Below are 19,521 nucleotides of genomic sequence, written 5' to 3'. Positions count from 1 at the left end.
ACTCTGGATGAGTTGAACATTTTATGTCTGTAACATTAAATACAATCAAAAAACGATTTAATTAAACAAAAATATATGTATTAAAAAAAGGCATATCTGATATTTTTTTGCCGATTCCGATACTTTGAAAATGACGTGATCGGACCCGATCGATCGGGACATCTCTATTCTTTTGTTTTCTATAAATGAGTATTGTGTAGCACATATACAGTATTTCATTTGTTTACATTTATAGTCAAATGTATGTTACATTATTACATTGCGGTGAGTGTGAATCATCCTTTACAGGTCATTTTATCATTCGTATGATGACTAATTCTTCGTAATATAAAGCAAAAATAGATTCGAAAAACTTTTCTTAAATGAATTTTTTCGTGTGCTAAAGCTTTCGTATCTTGAGGTACCACTGTACTCTTCAGATTGCAATGTTCATGGAGTGTTGTGTTTTACATGCTGTTCCTAAACGGCTTTTACTAAACGGACCATGTGAATGACTGGAGAGAGAGGGAGAGGGGCGTACAAGTTAGTGGGAAGGCTGTTTTGTTTTCGTTTTGTTGGCAGTAGTCGTGTTCGTGCTCTCGGTTGCATATAAAGAAGTTTTCCTGTTAAACGCTACAGTATCATGTTGACTTTCGTGTTTTTCCAGATGATTTTTTTTTTTTTTTTTTACTGTACGCTATATTCGTTAAAAAAAGGGACGTTGGCAGTCAATGAAACGAACCCTCCCACTTCAAATAGATTGGACGGCTAGCGCTGTGAATGACAATGAGTTACGGAGTGTCTGAACAAGTCATGCTAGTAATTTGCATTCAAGTGAATATGCAGTAATTTCCCAGATAGCAAAATATAACTGGAGTGGACATGGGCCAGATGTACTGCAAATTTCAGACCAACTTCGTAAAACGATCCGTCCATTTTGTGCCACAACTGGTCCAAAGTAGCAGACACGACATTAATGTATGGCCCGGATATGGCACACATGTTACCCGGATTTTTATCAAAACCGTTTTCCGTATTAAATTTGGAGTCCATTTTGTTCAATGTATTATACAGTAATGTGTTTATATTGCAAATTAAATTTGTCTATTAAAAGAAATAATGACACTTATTTTTCATGGCATTTATTTATGCTTACATATTAATGCAACATACAACAATATAAAATTATTTTTTCACAATGTTTTAATTGGAACAAGCAACTCAACATTAAAGATGACCCATTTTTAGACTGTAAACAACATATTGTATTTGTTTAGGTGCTGGGGTAACGGTGGACCAAATTAATTGATGATGAAAGGGAGTGGTAGATAGTGTCCAAAGAATCTGGTGGGCAGTTTGGTGATAGAACAGGTGAACGGGCAGGCAGGCGTTTTGCCAGACAAGCAGTACAGGATCTAGGGGAGAAAAACACAAACATGAGCTCAGTATCAGGATTACAAGATTCTTTGTTAGCTGAAAGTCACATACCTGTAGGTGAGTTGTTGATCTGGCGATGATGTGAGGCCAACGACCGGTTTAAGTAAGCTGCTGACAATGATCAGCAGCACCTGGTCCCAGGCTCACCCATCTGTGTAATCAAGGCGACAATTAAGGCAAAACTGTCATAGTGCTAATCCGGGCCGCATCTGCCGCACTGACGTTAAGCGGGAGTTTGAGCATGTGCGGTGTGCACGGTCCGCCCTGGAACAGTGCGTAAGCTATCATTTGGACTGTCATAGTGCTGATCCGGGCCGCGTCTGGTGCTATGCGGATGTGGCGAGCTGAGGCCGGATGGCACGCAGTCGCCTGCGCCTATTGGGGTTAGTATATACTGTATATATTGTATACATTAGAAAAATAAAAGATAAAACAAAAACACATCCCTACAGTATCAGGATTCGCCAATACCACACAGCCAGGTGTCAGAATTTGTATCGGAATCCAAAAAATGGTAACAGTGCAACACTAGATGATACCGTATAATATCGATTCTTTGAATGTCGAGACGATATTCGCCAATTTTCCAAACTATATCGTGATTTATTTTTGCTTCTATTCAAGGCTTAAATTACACTGCTAGCTCTTGGTTAAAAGTGTACATAATATCGTCTAAAATCTATCAAATGCCTATGAATCGAATTGAATCGAGCCAGACTTTATAAGATCTGCAGTTATCGTATCGTTTAATCATGAAACTGGTGATTTGCACCCCTTTTAATCAGCATGTGAGGCTGTATTCAATCACCCAAGTGGCTGAAAATGGCAGCGCTGACTGTTTTGAAGTAGAGACATGTTTGTTTGTCACCCAAGAAACAAAGTGGCAGCTGGAATAGTTAATCGCCTCAAGGTAAATTGCCTCGTCTTTTCTTACACTACCTCACTCGCTTGTTTTCTCTTTGCCACACTGCCTCTTTTTTTGTTGTTGTTGTGTTGTACCATTAATTAGATTTGCCGAGCTCAGCGCAAACCCATTCCATTTATAGTGACAGAGAAAGGGAGCTGAGAAAGAAGAAGGACATGGAAGAAGAAGGAGGAGGTGGCGGCAGGCCTATTAGGATCATGTTGCCAGGAGCAAAATGTTGTATTTTTATATGAGCAGAGACATACATTCCACAGTAACATTGTACTAGACCAGTGCTTCTCAATTATTTTTTTTAACCCCCCCAGCCACCACTGTTGGCAATATTGGGCAAGTATTCGCAAAATTTAAAAAAAAAAAAAAAAAAAAGCGGATTATCAATGTGATTGGGGTCTAATGTCTTTAAGTGACGTCTTAATTGATCTGGCTTCCTGCTGCCTGCTGCATACATTTTTAGACACTGTAAACAGACTGGTCTTTCTCTGTCTCCCACTGTATTAAAATTTAAAGTCAAAAGCAAAACGATACAAAAGCTACGTCATATTTCCTTGTTTTAGTTCTTCATATCTCCAGTGCTCTTTGCTGTGTGCTCTTGTTAGATGGTGCTTTGCAAGGTAAAGGCCCATTTAGTAAAATTCCTAATTTTTTTTATTTTTTATTTTTTGGGGGGGGAAATGCGTGCCGCACAGCCCAAACTGTTTGATCGACCGTCACCATTCGGATATCAAAATGACCGGAATTTTCGCATGACACAGGGGATTTTTCGAATTACCCCCCCAGCATTTTCCGTTCGCCCGTGAAAGCGGATCTTTGGGGGAAAAATAAGAAATTCAAAATGCTACTTGTCCTCCAATTTTCTACCAAGTCACATAATTTACACACATTCCAGGATGGTAAGGGGCATAAAGGTTTTAGACAGAATTCCCCCAAAATTTGCCAAAAACTGTCCTAATGGGATGCCATTCACAGCCATGTACATCCAAATTTCCCATTCCTTTCAATGGAAGGAAAACATAGGTCCTTGTGATTTTTGACCATTTACCCTGACAGCCCTTTGACAGTCAACTGACGCTTAAGTAAATCGATGCCGTTGACAGCCATGCACATCCATTCCATTGGCGGCCATGTACGTCTAAATTTCCCATTCATTTTCAATGGCCGAAAAACCTGTGTGGTTGTAATTGTTTAACAAAAACTTAGCATTACAGCCTATTGACATTCAACTGGCACCCATGTAAGTCCATGCCATTGAAAGCCATGCAATAGGACGTGTCCCCGAAATGTCCCCAAATACACAGGATATAAGGACGTGTCCCCGAAATGTTCCTAAATCAATAGGAAGTGACCTGATATCAACAGGATGTGTCCCCTAAATGTCCCTAAATCAACAGGAAGTGCCCTGATATATCTGTATCTACCACAGCAAAGCCCCATCGTAATATCTCCGGAAAATGCAGTTTCTAGTTTGGTTCAAAAATACTGCGTACTCTAAAAATGAGGGCGCCACTGCCACCCATTGAGTGGATGTACAATTACACTCTATTCTAGTACAGCAAAAAATTATGTTCCCCGAGGTCCCATGCGCCACCCCCATGCGCCACTCTGCGCCCCACTATTTGAGAATTACTGCTAACAAAAAAATTGATCTGCGATCAACATTGTTGGGCACGTTACTTTAAAAAAGTAATTAGTTATAGTTACTCACTACTTCTTCAAAAAAATAACTGAGTAACTGAATTACTCTACAGTAAAAGTAACTAGTTACCAGGGAAAGTAATTATTTCCGTTCCTTTAAAAAGAAGTTGTTGTATGTCAAAGAATTTGAAATTTTCTGAGCAGTATTCGAGTCAGTTGAATAGAGAAGAACAGACAGGTAGTTGTGTTATAGAACCTTATAATATTTATTGCACCTCACCAGCAACAGATTTATCCTACACTTGAAGTGCAACAAAAATAAACAGTAAACAATATAGTAAAATAACAATCAGCAGTAAACAATATAAAGTGAGTTTAATCAATTAAATCTCTCACAACCTGAGACAACTGGTCAAGTATACATAGCCTACTGTACTTCAAGTATTTTGACTTGAAATAGTGTTTATATTTCCACCTCGTAAAGGACAAATTTTCTTCTGAATGCTCTGCCATCATATCCCTCTGCATCTGTTGTGTGTGTGTGTGTGTGTGTGTGTGTGTGTGTTTGCCGCACGCGCTGTTCCGCTTTGTGTGTGAAACCACCGGCTCTGATTGGCTTACCATGACACATGACTCTAACCCTCAGCCAATCACAATCACTTCCATCGTATCTATCCAAGTGGTGCATTCAGGTAGCCTCGTCCCCCTACTCCTCCCGTCACCCTCAAAGCGTCTGCCATCCTCAAGATGGAAGCAGCATTCCTGCTGGCTGACAGTAAAGGATGGGAACGAGGCTAGCGTTCAGGTGTAGCAAACACAGAAACGTTAGCAAGCTTTGGAAAGCATTGTCTAATTGAATGAGCAGGGACAAACAGCCTGGAGTCATAAGAAGTACGTGCTGTAAGATTCTGATACAGAATTATCCGAGGCACCCTAAAGTGCACACGGCGCCAATATTGTTTTGCTCACATGATGCGGGAGTGAGTAAGAGACACGGCCTGCCGAGAGCCGTACGTTTGTGTTAATGTTGAAGTTATATGTGCTATTAAAGAAACAGAGTGCCAGCACGTCCTGTGTGGTATATCTTTGCTAAGAAAAAGCTCAAAACAAAACACGAGCGCTATTCTCGAACCTGAACGCACCCCAAGTCTTGGATGACAAATAAACTGAGCAGAGTAGACTCGCTACGGCTGGTAGTTTCTTCAACTTACTCCGAGTAAGTAACGCACCGCTTTTGACCGTCAGGAACGGTAACAACGTTGTCACGGCAGAAAAAATAGTTAGATTACCCCGTTACTGAAAAAATAACGCTGTTACATAACAGCGTTATTCCCAACACTGGTGATCAAGGACCTATACCAATGGCAATTTGTAATTATTCATTTTTGATACTTTTACAAACCCATCGTTAACCTCATAGCATGATTTCCTAAGTCATTTTTTGGCCGAATTTTGATATTTGCCTTACTTTAAGCTCCTTTTCAATCATGCATAATCGTGCCTTTCTGTTTATTTCCTTGGCCAATCACAACAGTTTTGAGAAATCAAAGCCGTATCAATAAAAAAAGCCAATTTGTTTTCAAACAAATGTTTTTCTTGTTTTCCAAAATTAGTGGAATATGATTTAGGCAGAGGTGGGAAGAGTAGCCAAAAATTTTATTCAAGTTAGGGTAGCATTACTTCAAAATAATATTACTCAAGTAAAAGTAGTCATCCAAAAAATGTACTCAAGTACAAGTAAGAGTATTTCGTGAAAAGAATACTCAAGTAAGCATGTTGTGTCACCAATAGATGCCGCCATTTAAGCTGACTCCTTGGAACAACACACAAAGTATTATGCAATACGGCTGTACGTGAGGTATATTCGCATTGTTTCTTCCCTGAATTGGGCCAGGACTTCAAACATCATAAGCAATTCCTTGCATGTTCCTAGCAAAAACCTACATGCCATGAATTTTTACTTTCTAATGTATACAGCGTTTAGTGTTTTCGGTCTAGTTTTGGAATACATCAAGAATATTAAGTATCCCTACTTGGCACATCCACCGTTTTGTCCTTCCAGATTTTTATTAAGATTCCCTACTTGCTATTCAACACTCGTTTGTTGTATTGCTGCAGGAAACAGACTCCCTCAAGTCCACCAACAAGATCTGCCGCCAGCTGATTTACCACCTGACGCCTCACTCCAAGTGGACCAGGCAAAGCGTTCCCAGGAGAAAGTCTCAGGCTTGGTGAGTGCATCGTTGCGTCATCACTCTTCAGTTGGAAGCTCCCTGTCACATCCTCGCCATAAACATCAGCGCGTCTAATAAATCCTCCTTAAAGCCCCTCTGAAATACTAATCTGACTTAGTGTACGGAAGTTTGGAGGACCGCTCTTTAGCCTTCCATTTCGTAACCTGAAGCACTTTTTACATTGAAGCAGTGACACTTGACACTTTTTTTTTTTTTTTAAAGCTGAGGCGAGCTGGTCAGGGTCAGTATTAGTTTGAGTGATTCAGCCATTTTGAATCTGAAGTTTTAGAACTGCAGGCACCATCTGAAGTCACACAAGGGAAAGTTCAGCCATGATCCAAAAGAAATTTAGTTAGCAGAATTTTAGCAAGTACATAACTCATCCAATGTAATAAAGTGGTGGAAATGAAAGATTGACCTCTATACATAGTAAGTTTAGTCATTTTGTCATACATAACCTGTTTTTTTTTTTTTTTTTTCTTGGATGAATTAGTGCCGTTAAGACGATATATGTCCAATCAGTTTGAACAGGAATGTGCTGGCAGTGATCATTCCGTGCCATTGCCAATGATGGACGTCCAATTACAAGGCTCTTTTCCTCATTCTGCTGTGAATGAAATGTGTTTGTCACTAGTAGTCGTTCAATCCATTTGAACTGGGAGTCCAAATGCAATCCATATTGATTGGACGTCTAGTGCTGTCAGTGGCAACCAATGAGTTACAAATTACTGGTGCATGATAATTATTGGTCCGATAATTATCGGTCCGATAATAGGAATTATGACGTCATCCCAATAAATCCAATAACATTATTAATAGGACCGATAATATGTACTGTGCTGGCTGGCCTGGAAATCAGTTGACCATTTGCGGGGCATTGCTGCCACCTGCTGGTCAGAATAATTCGCTGCATCTATAATTTGTTACACGAACTCATTGATTTTACACAGTGCTGTGTCTAGCGGTAGCATTGACAATCGTGAATGCTTTTTTTTTTGTTACTTACGTTTCCGCCTCAGAATTATATGTCTGTAAGTATTTGTTTACTATAACATATGGATGTGCAATATATGTTTACTTTGGTGGTGAAGGGTCATATGTACAGACATTCATAAGTTGTTGTGTTATAGAAGCCAGCCAATGCTTAAGGCTAGTAGCTCAAGCTAGTGTGCTATGCTATGCACACATATAATAGTTGTAATGTTATTCCTATCAGCATTCTTGTTAGAATTTTATACTATGCAGAGAAACCTCATACTTTATTGAATATGGGTTCACTCACTGCCGTTTGTATTGATTATTACAAGGCAAGCCATTAATCCATTTTGTTCTACCATATTTTTGTTATGAGGAATGAGTGATAAACCTTACTATATAATGTTTGCATTTTACAGTGTTAGTTATAAGTTAGTAAGTTATTGAGAGGCCTTTTGGTTATTGATAGGCTTGCTGTCCTTACCTGTCTCCCAGGTTAAGAAAGTTGTTTCATGGACCAAGACCACAACAGTCTCCTGTAGCACCAAATATTTTTATCTGATAACAAAGCACAATACCTGTTGGGTTTATGTTTTAGTTTAGTGCTCATTGTTCAGGAAACACATCTTCAGTTATACTGACTAATTGATTGTGATTGACTCAAATTATATTTATTTGAAAAAAATAAATATTGGCACTTTATTTGAAGACAAGACTGTTCTTGTCTTTGTTTTGTTCATTATATTAATGTTCATGTCATTATGAAAATTCTGGTGAGGTCAAAGGCAAATGTATGTAGAATCCACCATTATTATTATTATTATTTTTTAAATCTCCAGGTGTTCAAAAACTCGGGTGAATATACATTTTAAAAATTATATATTTATTATCGGTTATCAGTATCGGCTTTGAGGAGCAGGAAGTTATCGATATCGGTATCGGTTTCAAAAAATGTATATCGTGCACCCCTATTACAAATCCATATGGTCTACTTAAAACAAGCACACAACTTTGCCTGAGAGTTTTCTGCTAGCTTGATGCTAATGAACAACACACCATAGATGGGCTAACAAATAGCATCAGTGTTGTGTGGTGTAAAGCCTGAGTTATACTCCCGCATTGCGGTGACGGCGTAGCGACTACGGCGTCATTCGACATTCGATAGTTCTGCGGTGAGGGAACGCGTTGCTCTGTAATTCACCGCCAAGCCACTAGAGGGATGTGGCGTTATGTTTGTACGGTTTTGGGGCATGATTGTTGACTACTTCCGCTAGTCGGAGAAAAAATAAACAATGCAAGATGGAACACTTGAAAGTAAATATTCTGCTCATCAACACTGAATAAATATTGAACATACAAATGTTGACGGGCAGGCGACGCAGAAGACGGTTTCGAGGCGGTCTGGCCGACTTCTGATGCCGCACAGGGAGTTTTAGACTCGGGTGGAAAGAGCTAGCTGTGGCGGCTAGCTTCAAACTGGCGTCGAGCACTGCGTTCAAGGTCTGCAAAGCCCTCCAGCCTGATTTGTTTGCCGTGTCCTACAACCAGCCAGTGGGAAGCCATAGCAGATTTCTGGCGTCTAGGGAACTTCCCAAACTGCGTTGGGAGGCTTGATTTTAAGGTTATCATAAAAAGCACCGAGGCACTCTTAATCAGTGATGATGTATTGTGTGTGTGAACTGTCTGTTATTGAAAATTAAAGATCAAAACAACTCTTTTGACACCAAATCTGTGCTTTATTCTTCATATACTTGAAACATATGTACACAGTAAATGATGAAGTGCACCAACCAAAAATACGACATAAAGTGATAAAAAGTTGGCGGTTTTTGGCCGACTGTGTCACCGCTTCGTGTGGCCACTCGATTCCGACCACCCACGTCTCGGTGGTTCTTCCATTTATTTATTTTTTCGATCGCCGACCTTGCCATTTGGCAGTCACAATAATAATTTCTTGACGAGACTTGCTCTTCGATGATACTCCCGTCGGCTTGGTGCATTTTTGCGTGTAGAAAATAATGTTTGATTCTATTCTACAATGGCGGTGTTTTCGCCCGGAAACAACAGTCTGAGCGGACCAATCACAGTCCGTTTTCGCTACGTCAACGCGTCTACGCGACGCGAAGGTTAGAAAAATCGAGAGGTGCGCGTCAGGCTACGGCGTAGGGTCGTAACTCGATTCTTCCTTGACGGCGTAGGTCTGACGCGGAAGTATAACTCGGCCTTAACACTTGAAGCAAAACTATTTGAGCACAAGCAATGGAGTAAAACATGTCGACAGATGTGATAATAACCACAGAGCTGTATTCTTTATCCTCTGCAAAGAAAGACTAATATTACTGCAAAGACATTTTATGTGAACCCATATCTGTGTATTCTACTGCCCCCATGTGGTAGAGTATCCATTGCAGTGTTATTTCCGTCAACGATGACGATAACGAAAATATTTAATCAACGAACACGTTTTTTTCATGACGATGATGAGACGATAACGAGCTAAAATCTTGTTTTTGGAGACTAAAAAAAATAACGAGCCTAATGCCAGTTTTTGTCCGATGAGACGAGAACAAGACGAAAATGCGCAATAGTTTCCGTCACATATTCACAATGTGTGACAGCTTATGTGTAGCTATGGAGCAGTGTCTGGTTGTGTCACTCATGTGACATCTCCAGGCACACATGGTAAGATTTGTTTTCTTATCTTGTTAAGAGAGAATATGAAATGTTGCTTTAGCCTTTAGAGGTCTGTGCTGAGTGATCATCACACAATAAATGTAACTCATTGCGTAAGCATATGATTCGCGCTCATGTTAGCATTAGGCTAATGCTAACAGTGAGCGTCCTGTCTCAGACCTTTTTTTACAGGTCGGTGGCGTCCATGTGGGTATAAGTAATTCAAAATATAATGTACTGTTTTCCTGATGAGTGTATATTACCAACAAGTTGGTGTTGTGGTTGTAGATGCGACAATAAGTGCTCGTCTGTCAATGTTGATTCTAAATAGTCGGAAACCGTTATTCATTTATTTATTTTTTGGGGAATAATTTTCAAAAAAATTTACGTTCAAAAACATTTTTTGTAAACTTCGACTAAATCCAGACAAAATTAGTCTTGAGTTTTCGTCAACAAAAACTAGCTGAAGACAAACACATTTTGAGATGACTAAAATATGACGAGACTAAAAAGTATTATCATCCAAAAGACTAAGGGGGCGTATACATGGTGACGCTGCAAGAATATGACAAATTTCATGTTTGCATTTACATGGTTCCGTCTTGGTTCCGTCTCCATCTGAACGATGTCGCAATTCCGCGTGAAAACGAAGAAGTATTTAAGCCTGCCCCTAGAGGTCAGTGCAGTTTCCTAAGGCGACGGCCAATGATGCACTTCCTTGACAACAACCACCTTCTAATCCCGGAAGACAACATACTCGCCCACTCAACGCAATGGCGTCCACGTTTTTTTCTTTTGCACAAAAACGTGAACATAAACTATATTTAAATTTTAAAATATTATAAAAACAGTAAATTATAGCTGATGTTCCACGATGTTTGCTGTTTTGAATGTTTAGTAGCAGCGAGTGCGCACGCCCAAAGTGACGTGTTGGAGTGCTGACGTCATCGGAGCGAGAGCGTTCCATTCATATGGTTTCGGAGCAATCCTCGCAATCGAATCATTCCGCTTTGGAGGCCGGTATCAAAAGTTTGCGTCTTTGCATTCTGGTTTTGTTGTCACTGTCTAAAGGAGTGGCCACTCCGCAAAACAATTGTTGCATCTTAGTGTCGCAGCATCACCATGTAAACGGCCCATTAGACTAAGATGAAATTAAAAGGGCTGTTGAAAGCAACACTGATCCATTAATTTTTTTTTTTGTAAAGGAAAATATTCCATTTGATTCTTTTTTTAATACAAGCCCTAACCCTCTTTACTGGCCTTCACTGATGGTCACGTCACTCACAACGCCAGCCCCACGAAATAAAGCCATAGACCAGAGATCACGGAACCGCGGACCTCGGTCCGGTTCCGGACCCCCAAGCCGTCTGGACCGGATCTCAAGCTGTCGCAACTAGGGATGAGAATTGATAGGATTTTTACGATTCCGATTCCATTATCGATATTGCTTAACGATTCAATTCTTTATCGATTCTCTTATCGATTCTAATTTGGGGAAAAAGAAGAAAAACGTTTTGATTGCCATCGAGTTTGTTTATTCAGAAGTCACAACCTTACAAACTCACAACGACGTCAAAAGAGGCCCAAAGCCTCAATATTAACTGTGGCAAATGCACAAGAATGTGTAACATTTTACTGAAACATTTTTCTAGTAGAAATAAAAAATATTGGTATATATTGGCATATAGGTCGTTGTTCTGCTGTTGGCAATATGTGTTAAACTTGCAGGGGTCCCCAAACTTTTTCCTGTGAGGGCCACATAGAACTTTTCCCTTCTCTGATGAGGGGCTGCGGTCACTTTGTAACAGAAAAAGTGTGACGATTGCAAGAGTGCCTAAATGTAAAAAATGGTTTTTCAGAAAGCCACAATCAAATAACCCTTTCTGGATTCTTCACGGAACAAAAGTAAATAAAATAAAAATAATAATATAATATAATAATAACACTATTAATCAAATAGATAATAACCAAATAACTCTTTCTGAGTTCTTCACAGAAAAAGGCCAGAAAATAAATAACACTGTCGAGAAAAAAAAAAAAAAAATTTAAATGCTCTCTGGTATTGTTCAGGGGGCTGGATCAAATGTTGGGGTGGGCCGTATCCGGCCCGTGGGCCGTAGTTTGGGGACCCCTGTATAGTGTATTATTCACTATAATATTAAAATGCATGCCTTTTTAGTTTTTATGGTGCTTTCACTCTCAAGTGGGGGTGCCCTTGCGCTTCCTCACGCGAAGAAGAACGCGCTCATGTGAAGAAGAGGGCGCTTACACGCGAAGAAGAAGATATGCCGCATCCAAGCGAGTTAGTGAGAGAGGGAAGCACTGCCACGACCCTACGTTCTTTGGTAATGTTTGTAAAATATCTACAGAGGCAACGCCTGTATGTATCATCTTTTGTGTTGTTGTTGTGTGTTTCCACTCGCGATCGGACACTTAAATCCAGTTGTGTCGTGGTTTGAACGATGTGCTAATGCTAGCAACGTCTTTTTATTGTATTAGCAGCTAATCATCGCTAATTTACGTTGATGCAAACCTGTTTGTTATTGGGGACGAAATTGATTTGTTTCATTTCTATTTTTAGTTTCACTCTTCAAGTGATGGTTAAATAAAGTCAGCAAATTATACCAACGTCTTCTGTATCGTCATTTAGGGGTTTAGCTAGCTGTATAGCTGTCTTGGTGAGGACAGTGCAGTCTATTCCCTCCCGATGCAGTTATCTCCACCTTGCAATGACTGTAAGTCATTTTGTTGTAATTTTTCCTCGTGAAGTGAAGACACACTTTCAAGCGTTTGAACCTACGTGCTGTCATTGTTATGTTTACGGCTGCAATGCTCGTGCTAAACCATCGTAACCTTTCATTTTCACCCTCTTTCCTGGTGAAGTGTAGCCAAACTTTGGAGCGAGTGGTTCTTGGCGCCATGCTAGTTTGATGTGTCTGGACAACAAGACAGTCACGACGCAATTTGCGTCTTTAGGAATCGTAAAAGGGATCGTTAAGGCTTTTTCATTGTGATGTCGAGGCCTCGAAACACTAGGAACCGGTTCGGAATTGGAATCGGATTTCGATTCCCATCCCTAGTCGCAATTAATACACGTTGCAACAACAAAAATCATTTTTGTCTGCGGGTTTGCAGAGCGGAGGTGGGTAACAAACAAAAACCTTAGCGGTGACGCGCGTGAGCCAGCCAATGGGAGTGAAGCATTTGAAAGTTATTTTTAGAACACCATGCCTCACACTCGCTTTCCAGACTCCGCGGAGTGAAAGCCAAATACTGAGCCGAATGAAGTTGGAGGAAGAGGCGAAAAAGGTACAGTAAATGGCGTGCTCAAAACTACGCAAGATTGATGCAAAAAAACTGAGTGTTTAAGGAGGAGTGGACCAACGCATTTTTGTTCATTTTACCTGGCGGCAACACAACACCGCTATGGCTCATCTGTTAAGAGACGGTAGCGCTTGTAAAGAGCAGCAATTTGAAAAGGCACTATGAGACGAAGCACGCAGCTTTTTCGCAAAGTTTCCCTCTGAACTCTGCCATCCGTTCTCAAAAAATAGCGGAATTAGGGCTCAATATGATCGCACCTCAAGGCTCATGGTTCATTCATTCACTGCACAGCAACGCGCAAATGAATGCTCCCTCAGAATAACGTGGATATTGGGTCAAAACAAAAAGTGTTTCAGTGACGCACCGATTGTCAAAGATTGTATGAGTGCAGATGCTGAAACTTTGCTTCATGGAAAGCAAAAAGAAGAGGTCTGTCAAAAAATAAAGCAAGTCCCCCTGTCAGCGTCCACAATTAAAAAAAAAAAAAAAAAAAAAAAAAAAAGTCTTGAACATGATGTTGCTATTTAATGATTCAATTAAAGCACTTTTTTAGTTTTATGCACCTTTTATATATTGTTCACGTTTTTGAATGTTGTAATTATCAGCATGGCCACGTAAAGATATGTTTGTATTTTTGGGAAAAAAAGAAGCATTAAAAATATTTCCGGACCCGAGATTGTTGTAATTTTTAATTTTCGGACCCAGAGGATTTTCAATTCATGACCCCTGCCATAGACACTTAACATCGCAGATACAACGGTATAATGCGATGGCGGGGAGATATGATAAGAAAAAACAAATTCTAAGGGCCAACCGTTGGCTCACAAGTCCGAATCCCTATCAGGTTAAATTACTTTCACTTAAAACATTACGAGCGACAACATGAACCGCACACTTTGAAGTCAATTATTTGCAGAAGAAAACTGATAAAACCTCGTCGAAAGCTCTGTGCGGTGTTGGAGGACAGTACAACAACAGTCGCTCCAGCCTTCATCTTGCCATGTTTGCAACCAACAATGAGCTCATTAGCGAGGTCTGCTCCTTTCGCAGCAGTTCACGCAGGAAGGCTCATTAAAACAGGCAGACAGGAACCTGTTTACCGGATTTGACTGTGTCTTGCACTTAAAAGCCACCTATTTAGTAATGCTCGACAAACTAATAGGATAGCATTTAACTGACGGCAAGGTATTCTGTTTATAGTGCCCAATCAATGGTGGATCAATTGCAGAGGTAGCGCGTGACATTTACTCCACACCAGGGGCGGAACTTGGGGCGGGTCCCGGGGGTGCGACCGCACCCAGGCATAGGCCTCTAAGGCTACGTTCATACTACAGGTCTTAATGCACAAATCCGATTTTTTGTCTTATCCGTTTTTTTGGCGTGCCCGTTCAGACTGCCTTTGTCCATTGAGACCATTCAAGTCTCATGCGCACTAATTCGGAGTCCGACACTCACTGAACAAGAAGACCCGCATGCGCAGAAGCATCAAAATAAATGACACATATCATCCGCCATTCCAGGGATATTATATTTTGCTTTTCAAAAAGAGGGCACAAATAACAGACATAAATAATCCCTGTTAAGGCTTTTAGTCAAAGTTTATATGGATCGACAGCATGCACGCACTGTCCGTGCATGTCACACACACATACGGGCAGTTTGCCCCGACTCTCGGCCGTGTAGGCAATGTTAAAATATTGCTCACATAGAGCAGAGAGAAAACCGATTATTCTCAGGCTTACCCTCAACCCATTTTTATTTTTTATGGCTGTTGTCAACAGGGACGGCCCAGGCCATTTGGGGGCCCTAAGCAAAATAATGCAAAGGGGCCCATATTTTTGGCCCATCATTTCGTCACAGTCTACTGTGAAACCCATACATGCAATCCAACCCATACGTCCATATTTTGTATATTAATCAGATTTTGTTGCACTGCATACTTCAAACTTGTCACCCCAAATGATTGTCAGTACTTACAGTAGATAGCGCCAAACCTTTTTCTAAAAGAGGAAAGAAAGAAGTTAAGGAAGAACCTTTATTTTTTTAAGCTTGTAATCAAGTATCAAAACTCACAAAAGTCAAATAAAGCAAACTGTAGCAAACAAAACAGAATATAAATTAAACAACTGGGGGCCCCCTAGTGGTCAGGGGCCCTAAGCAGCTGCATAGTTTGCGTATAGGCTGAGCCGGCCCTTGTTGTCAAGCCCGGCCATTCCCCAAAAAGCCGTGTTCACTGCAAGCTAGGCGCTAATAATGCACAGCTGCACCTCTACCTACTATTTGATGACGTAATTGCTGCATGAATTCCGATTTGAGAGACTGGACAGTGCAGACCGCCGCGACAGTTTGGAAAAATGTGGCCCAGATCGGATTTGAACCACATGCGAAAGTGACCCAGATCGGATTTGAAATGGTCCAGTTCTATGCGACTTGTCACATTCAGACTGTCAAGTTAATGCCTCACCCGCGTCGGAAAAACACGAAAAAATCTGATTCATGCATTAAGACCTGTAGTATGAACGTAGCCTAAGTAGCCCGGTTCGCGGGCATTAAGTGGACGCGGTTGGGCAAGGGTAGGGTCAAAGAGGAAGGTAAGATGATGTGCTGAGCTGTAATATGGTGTTTTAAGTGTCAAAATTTCTGCTATTCTCTGCTATTTTATTTCTGTAATTTTTTCTAGTTGGAATTTGATTATTTTTGTGTATTTGTTTGGCCTTATATGGTCGTGTTATAGTACGGTATAACAGTTCATATACCGTATTTTTCAGACAATAAGTCACAGGTTTTTTTTCATAGTTTGGCTGGGGGTGCGACTTATACTCTGGAGCGACTTATGTGTGAAATTATTAACACATTCTATCATTTCACATGTTATTTTGGTGTTTTGGAGGAACGCTGCTGGTTTGGTAAACTTGTTAGCATGTTCTTTATGCTATAGTTATCTGAATAACTCTTAATAGCTATGTCACGTTCACATACCGGCCACGTTCGCATTTCGTTGTTCATCCATCATTTAACACTAGCAACTGCAATTTCTGACGAAATTACTCTGGGTCTTTGCTGTCGTTGGCATTAAACAAAGTAAATGCCATTAAAAATGAATGGGAAATTTGGACGTCCCTGGCCGTCAATGGCAGCACCCTTCATAAGCGTCAATGGAATCGGGGAAGTTTGGGGGACACGTCCTATTAATATTTGGTCATTTCCTGTTGATTTGGGAACATGTTTTTTTTTCCCATTGAAAATGAATGGGAAAAAATTTGGATGTCCGCGGCCGTCAATGGCATCGAGTTACATAGGCGTCAATGGAATCCAAGTACATTAGCATCAATAGATTCGACATACATGGCCGTCAATGGCATCAATGCAATTTAAACTCCATTGGAAATTCCATTGAAAGTGAATGGGAAATTTCCCATTAAAAATGAATGGTAAAGTTTTTGGCAAATTTCCGGGGAACCGTATATATATATATTTTTTTACAAATTCTGTATACAACTTTTAAGCCCCTCACCATCTCGGAATTTTTGATGCTCAAATTATGTGATTTGGTCAAAAATTGTAGGACTAGATACATTTTGGAATTTTTAAAAAAATTGCCATTTACGGGTGAGCGAAAAAAATTTCGGGTCCGTACACACACACACACACACACACACACACACACACACACACACACAAAAAAGCCATTCACTCAATAATAAATTTTTAAAAAACGTACGTTAACGGGTGAACGGAAACATTTTCGGGGCCGTTCGAAAAAAAGGCTGCATCGCGCGAATTTTTCGGTCGTTTTGATACTTGAACGGTGTCGAGTGGTCAAACGGTTCGGGCTGCGCGGCGCGCCGTAAAAACGCAGAGAACAAGATGTTTAAGAAGAAGAATAAAGTTGCAGAGCAACACTATCTGGCCTTTGCCTAAGCAAAGACCCAGATAATTATCATTTTGTGCACTTATTAAGCATGTTGTTCTCTATTGTATTTTTATTTTAAATTGTCTTTCAAGATGACATATCTGTTCTATGTGTTGGATTTTATCAAGTAAATTTCCCCCCAAAATGCGACTTATACTCCGGTGCGACTTATGATTTTTTTTCCCTCTTCATTGCGCATTTTTGGGCTCGTTCGACTTATACTCAGGTGCGAGTTATAGTCCGAAAAATACAGTAGATAACATGCTGAGAATTTTTTTTTTACCCTGGCTTTATAAAATATTACATTGTAAGCAGTTACTCACAATGCTACTCATTGCTTGAGTATTCTTTTCACCCAATACTTTTTTCTAGAGTAAATTGTTGGATGACTACTTTTACTTTTACTTGTAATTGAGTAATGCTATTTTGAAGTAATGCTACTCTTGAGTAAATTTTTGGGTTACTCTACCCACCTCTTATTAATTGTGACTTGCAAACAGACTGCATAAGAGCATCCTTCCCTGTTCTCTAATATAAGCCTAATGTATTTTGTATATTTAAAAAATTATTTAAAATCCTGTCATTATAAAGTGGTGATTAAAAAGCATTTGTATGCAAGGAGACAGTCATGTGATATTACAATTTCAGAGGAGAGGGAAATGAAACACAAGTTCCAGGATCTTTGTGTTCACTCTCAAAGTTCATATTAAGTCATATTTTAAAAAGTACTTATAATTTTGTTAGTACCTGTGGCTAAAAGGTAAAACGTTATCAATTCTTTCTGCTGCTGAAAGCTGGGGTTGTTGCGATCAATGAATGTCCATTGCCAGAAGGCTGTCAAATATCTCCGCATCTCCAGAGAAATTTGTGAAGGATGCGTGCTCGCCATCTCATTTCTTAGAAACGGGTTGAAAAATTCCAAAGCCATCAAAAAATACATGAAGCTTTAACCACAGGCTCTCTTCTTTTTGCCCTTTACATGCTAACAGAGAAATCTTGCTCCAGGCCATTCACTTGACATTGTTTGTGGGTCCAATTGAATGAAAAAGGAGGTACAGTTAAAATGAGAAATCATATATATATTTTTGCTGCAAGTTAGGGTATTGTCCCGATCACTTTTTTTTGTACCCGAGTTTGAGTCCGAGGCATGTGATTTTGAGTATGTGCCGATAGCGAGTACCGATCCGCTACGTCTGCAATTTATTAATTTATTGATAATTTATTAAAAAACAACATTTGTTTCTTTTAACAATATTCTTGTCCATCGTGAATATGTTGTTGCTTCGTAGCTTTTAAACAAAAAAAGGATATCTTGAAAACCCGATCTTTTTCACCTGATTTCTTCTGAAAAATGACGCGCTTGAGCCTAATTTCCAATCACGTGATTGGAGGTGGGACAACCCTAATTGTTATACCTCTGGCTTATTTTGTTGCTTGTAGCTCTTAATACATTCACAGATATTGAAAGCAATAAACGTTAAATTAATTTGAACTGGGAAGGCTGCCATTGAGTGATCGTGTTTCACTGTTCCCTCGTGATAGATGATCGTTTCTGCCAGTCACATTGGCTTGGGCATCTATTGCCATAAAAGGTAGCCACTGAGTAGTTGTGCAACATTATTGGGTAGGTGAAAAGATTAGCTGATAAAACAATTATAAAGTGATATCTAATAATATCGACATTTGTTTTCATTATCAGTGTTGGGCTAGTATTCACGTTGTCTTTAAAGTGATTGGAAAAGCCTTATGCCTTTGCTCAAGGAGTGGTCACAGCTTAAAACAGCAGTTATGCCTATTAACATCCAGATCTCTCAGAACTAAGATACTTGGGATTTGTTATGTGAACAGACCATTTGCATTCATGGTGCAAAATGAACAATAAAAGATTGAAAAATAATTATTTAAACTCATTACATATAACTACTGCATTACCAGAGAGAAATAGTCTCTAAGAAAAGTAATACAATACAAAAATCTGTGCGAAAGACCAGCAAAATGCATCTTGGGGATTGTCATTGCATTGGCATTTCCTATGATTGCCTGCCTGTATTTGTAATGCTTTAGTCACCTTCTATTCGCTCTTTGGGGTAACTACAGTAAATGTGATATAGTTGTGAGTGATTTCTTTTATTTATGGACCTATTGGCTCATTTCAATTTATATTATTTATATGGGACATTTATTCTGTATATCACCAGTTGAAATTGTTCACTTATTTTTTAAATAATGTTTATTTTATTTGGAAAGCAATGAAGTTGTTACATTGATAAAGCAACCAGTGGGGCATCAAAATACAGTTAACAATAACATGTAAAGTTAACAAACGTATGTATCGTTATCTGTTTGGTATTGGTATCGGATTTTTTGAGTTGAACAATATCGGGATATCGGTTAAAAAGTCATTTTTGGTCAACTCTAACTAATACTTA

General features: G+C 39.6%; 1 protein-coding gene across 1 annotated transcript in view; it reads left to right on the top strand.

Annotated features, from left to right (window-relative positions):
- Positions 1-1,278: 1,278 nt before the first annotated feature.
- The window catches only part of LOC130905321 (leucine-rich repeat-containing protein 75A-like), a 60,909-nt gene continuing 42,666 nt past the window's right edge, over positions 1,279-19,521 (top strand). Inside the window, exons 1-3 of the mRNA XM_057818608.1 lie at positions 1,279-1,799; positions 2,290-2,326; positions 6,092-6,204. Coding sequence (XP_057674591.1) covers positions 1,771-1,799; positions 2,290-2,326; positions 6,092-6,204 — 179 coding nt within the window. The 5' untranslated portion in view covers positions 1,279-1,770. The remainder of the gene's footprint in view (positions 1,800-2,289; positions 2,327-6,091; positions 6,205-19,521) is intronic.

This window comes from Corythoichthys intestinalis, chromosome 17, assembly GCF_030265065.1.
Source record: "Corythoichthys intestinalis isolate RoL2023-P3 chromosome 17, ASM3026506v1, whole genome shotgun sequence".
Lineage (NCBI taxonomy): Eukaryota > Metazoa > Chordata > Actinopteri > Syngnathiformes > Syngnathidae > Corythoichthys > Corythoichthys intestinalis.
This window is presented reverse-complemented; position numbering and strand designations above follow the sequence as displayed.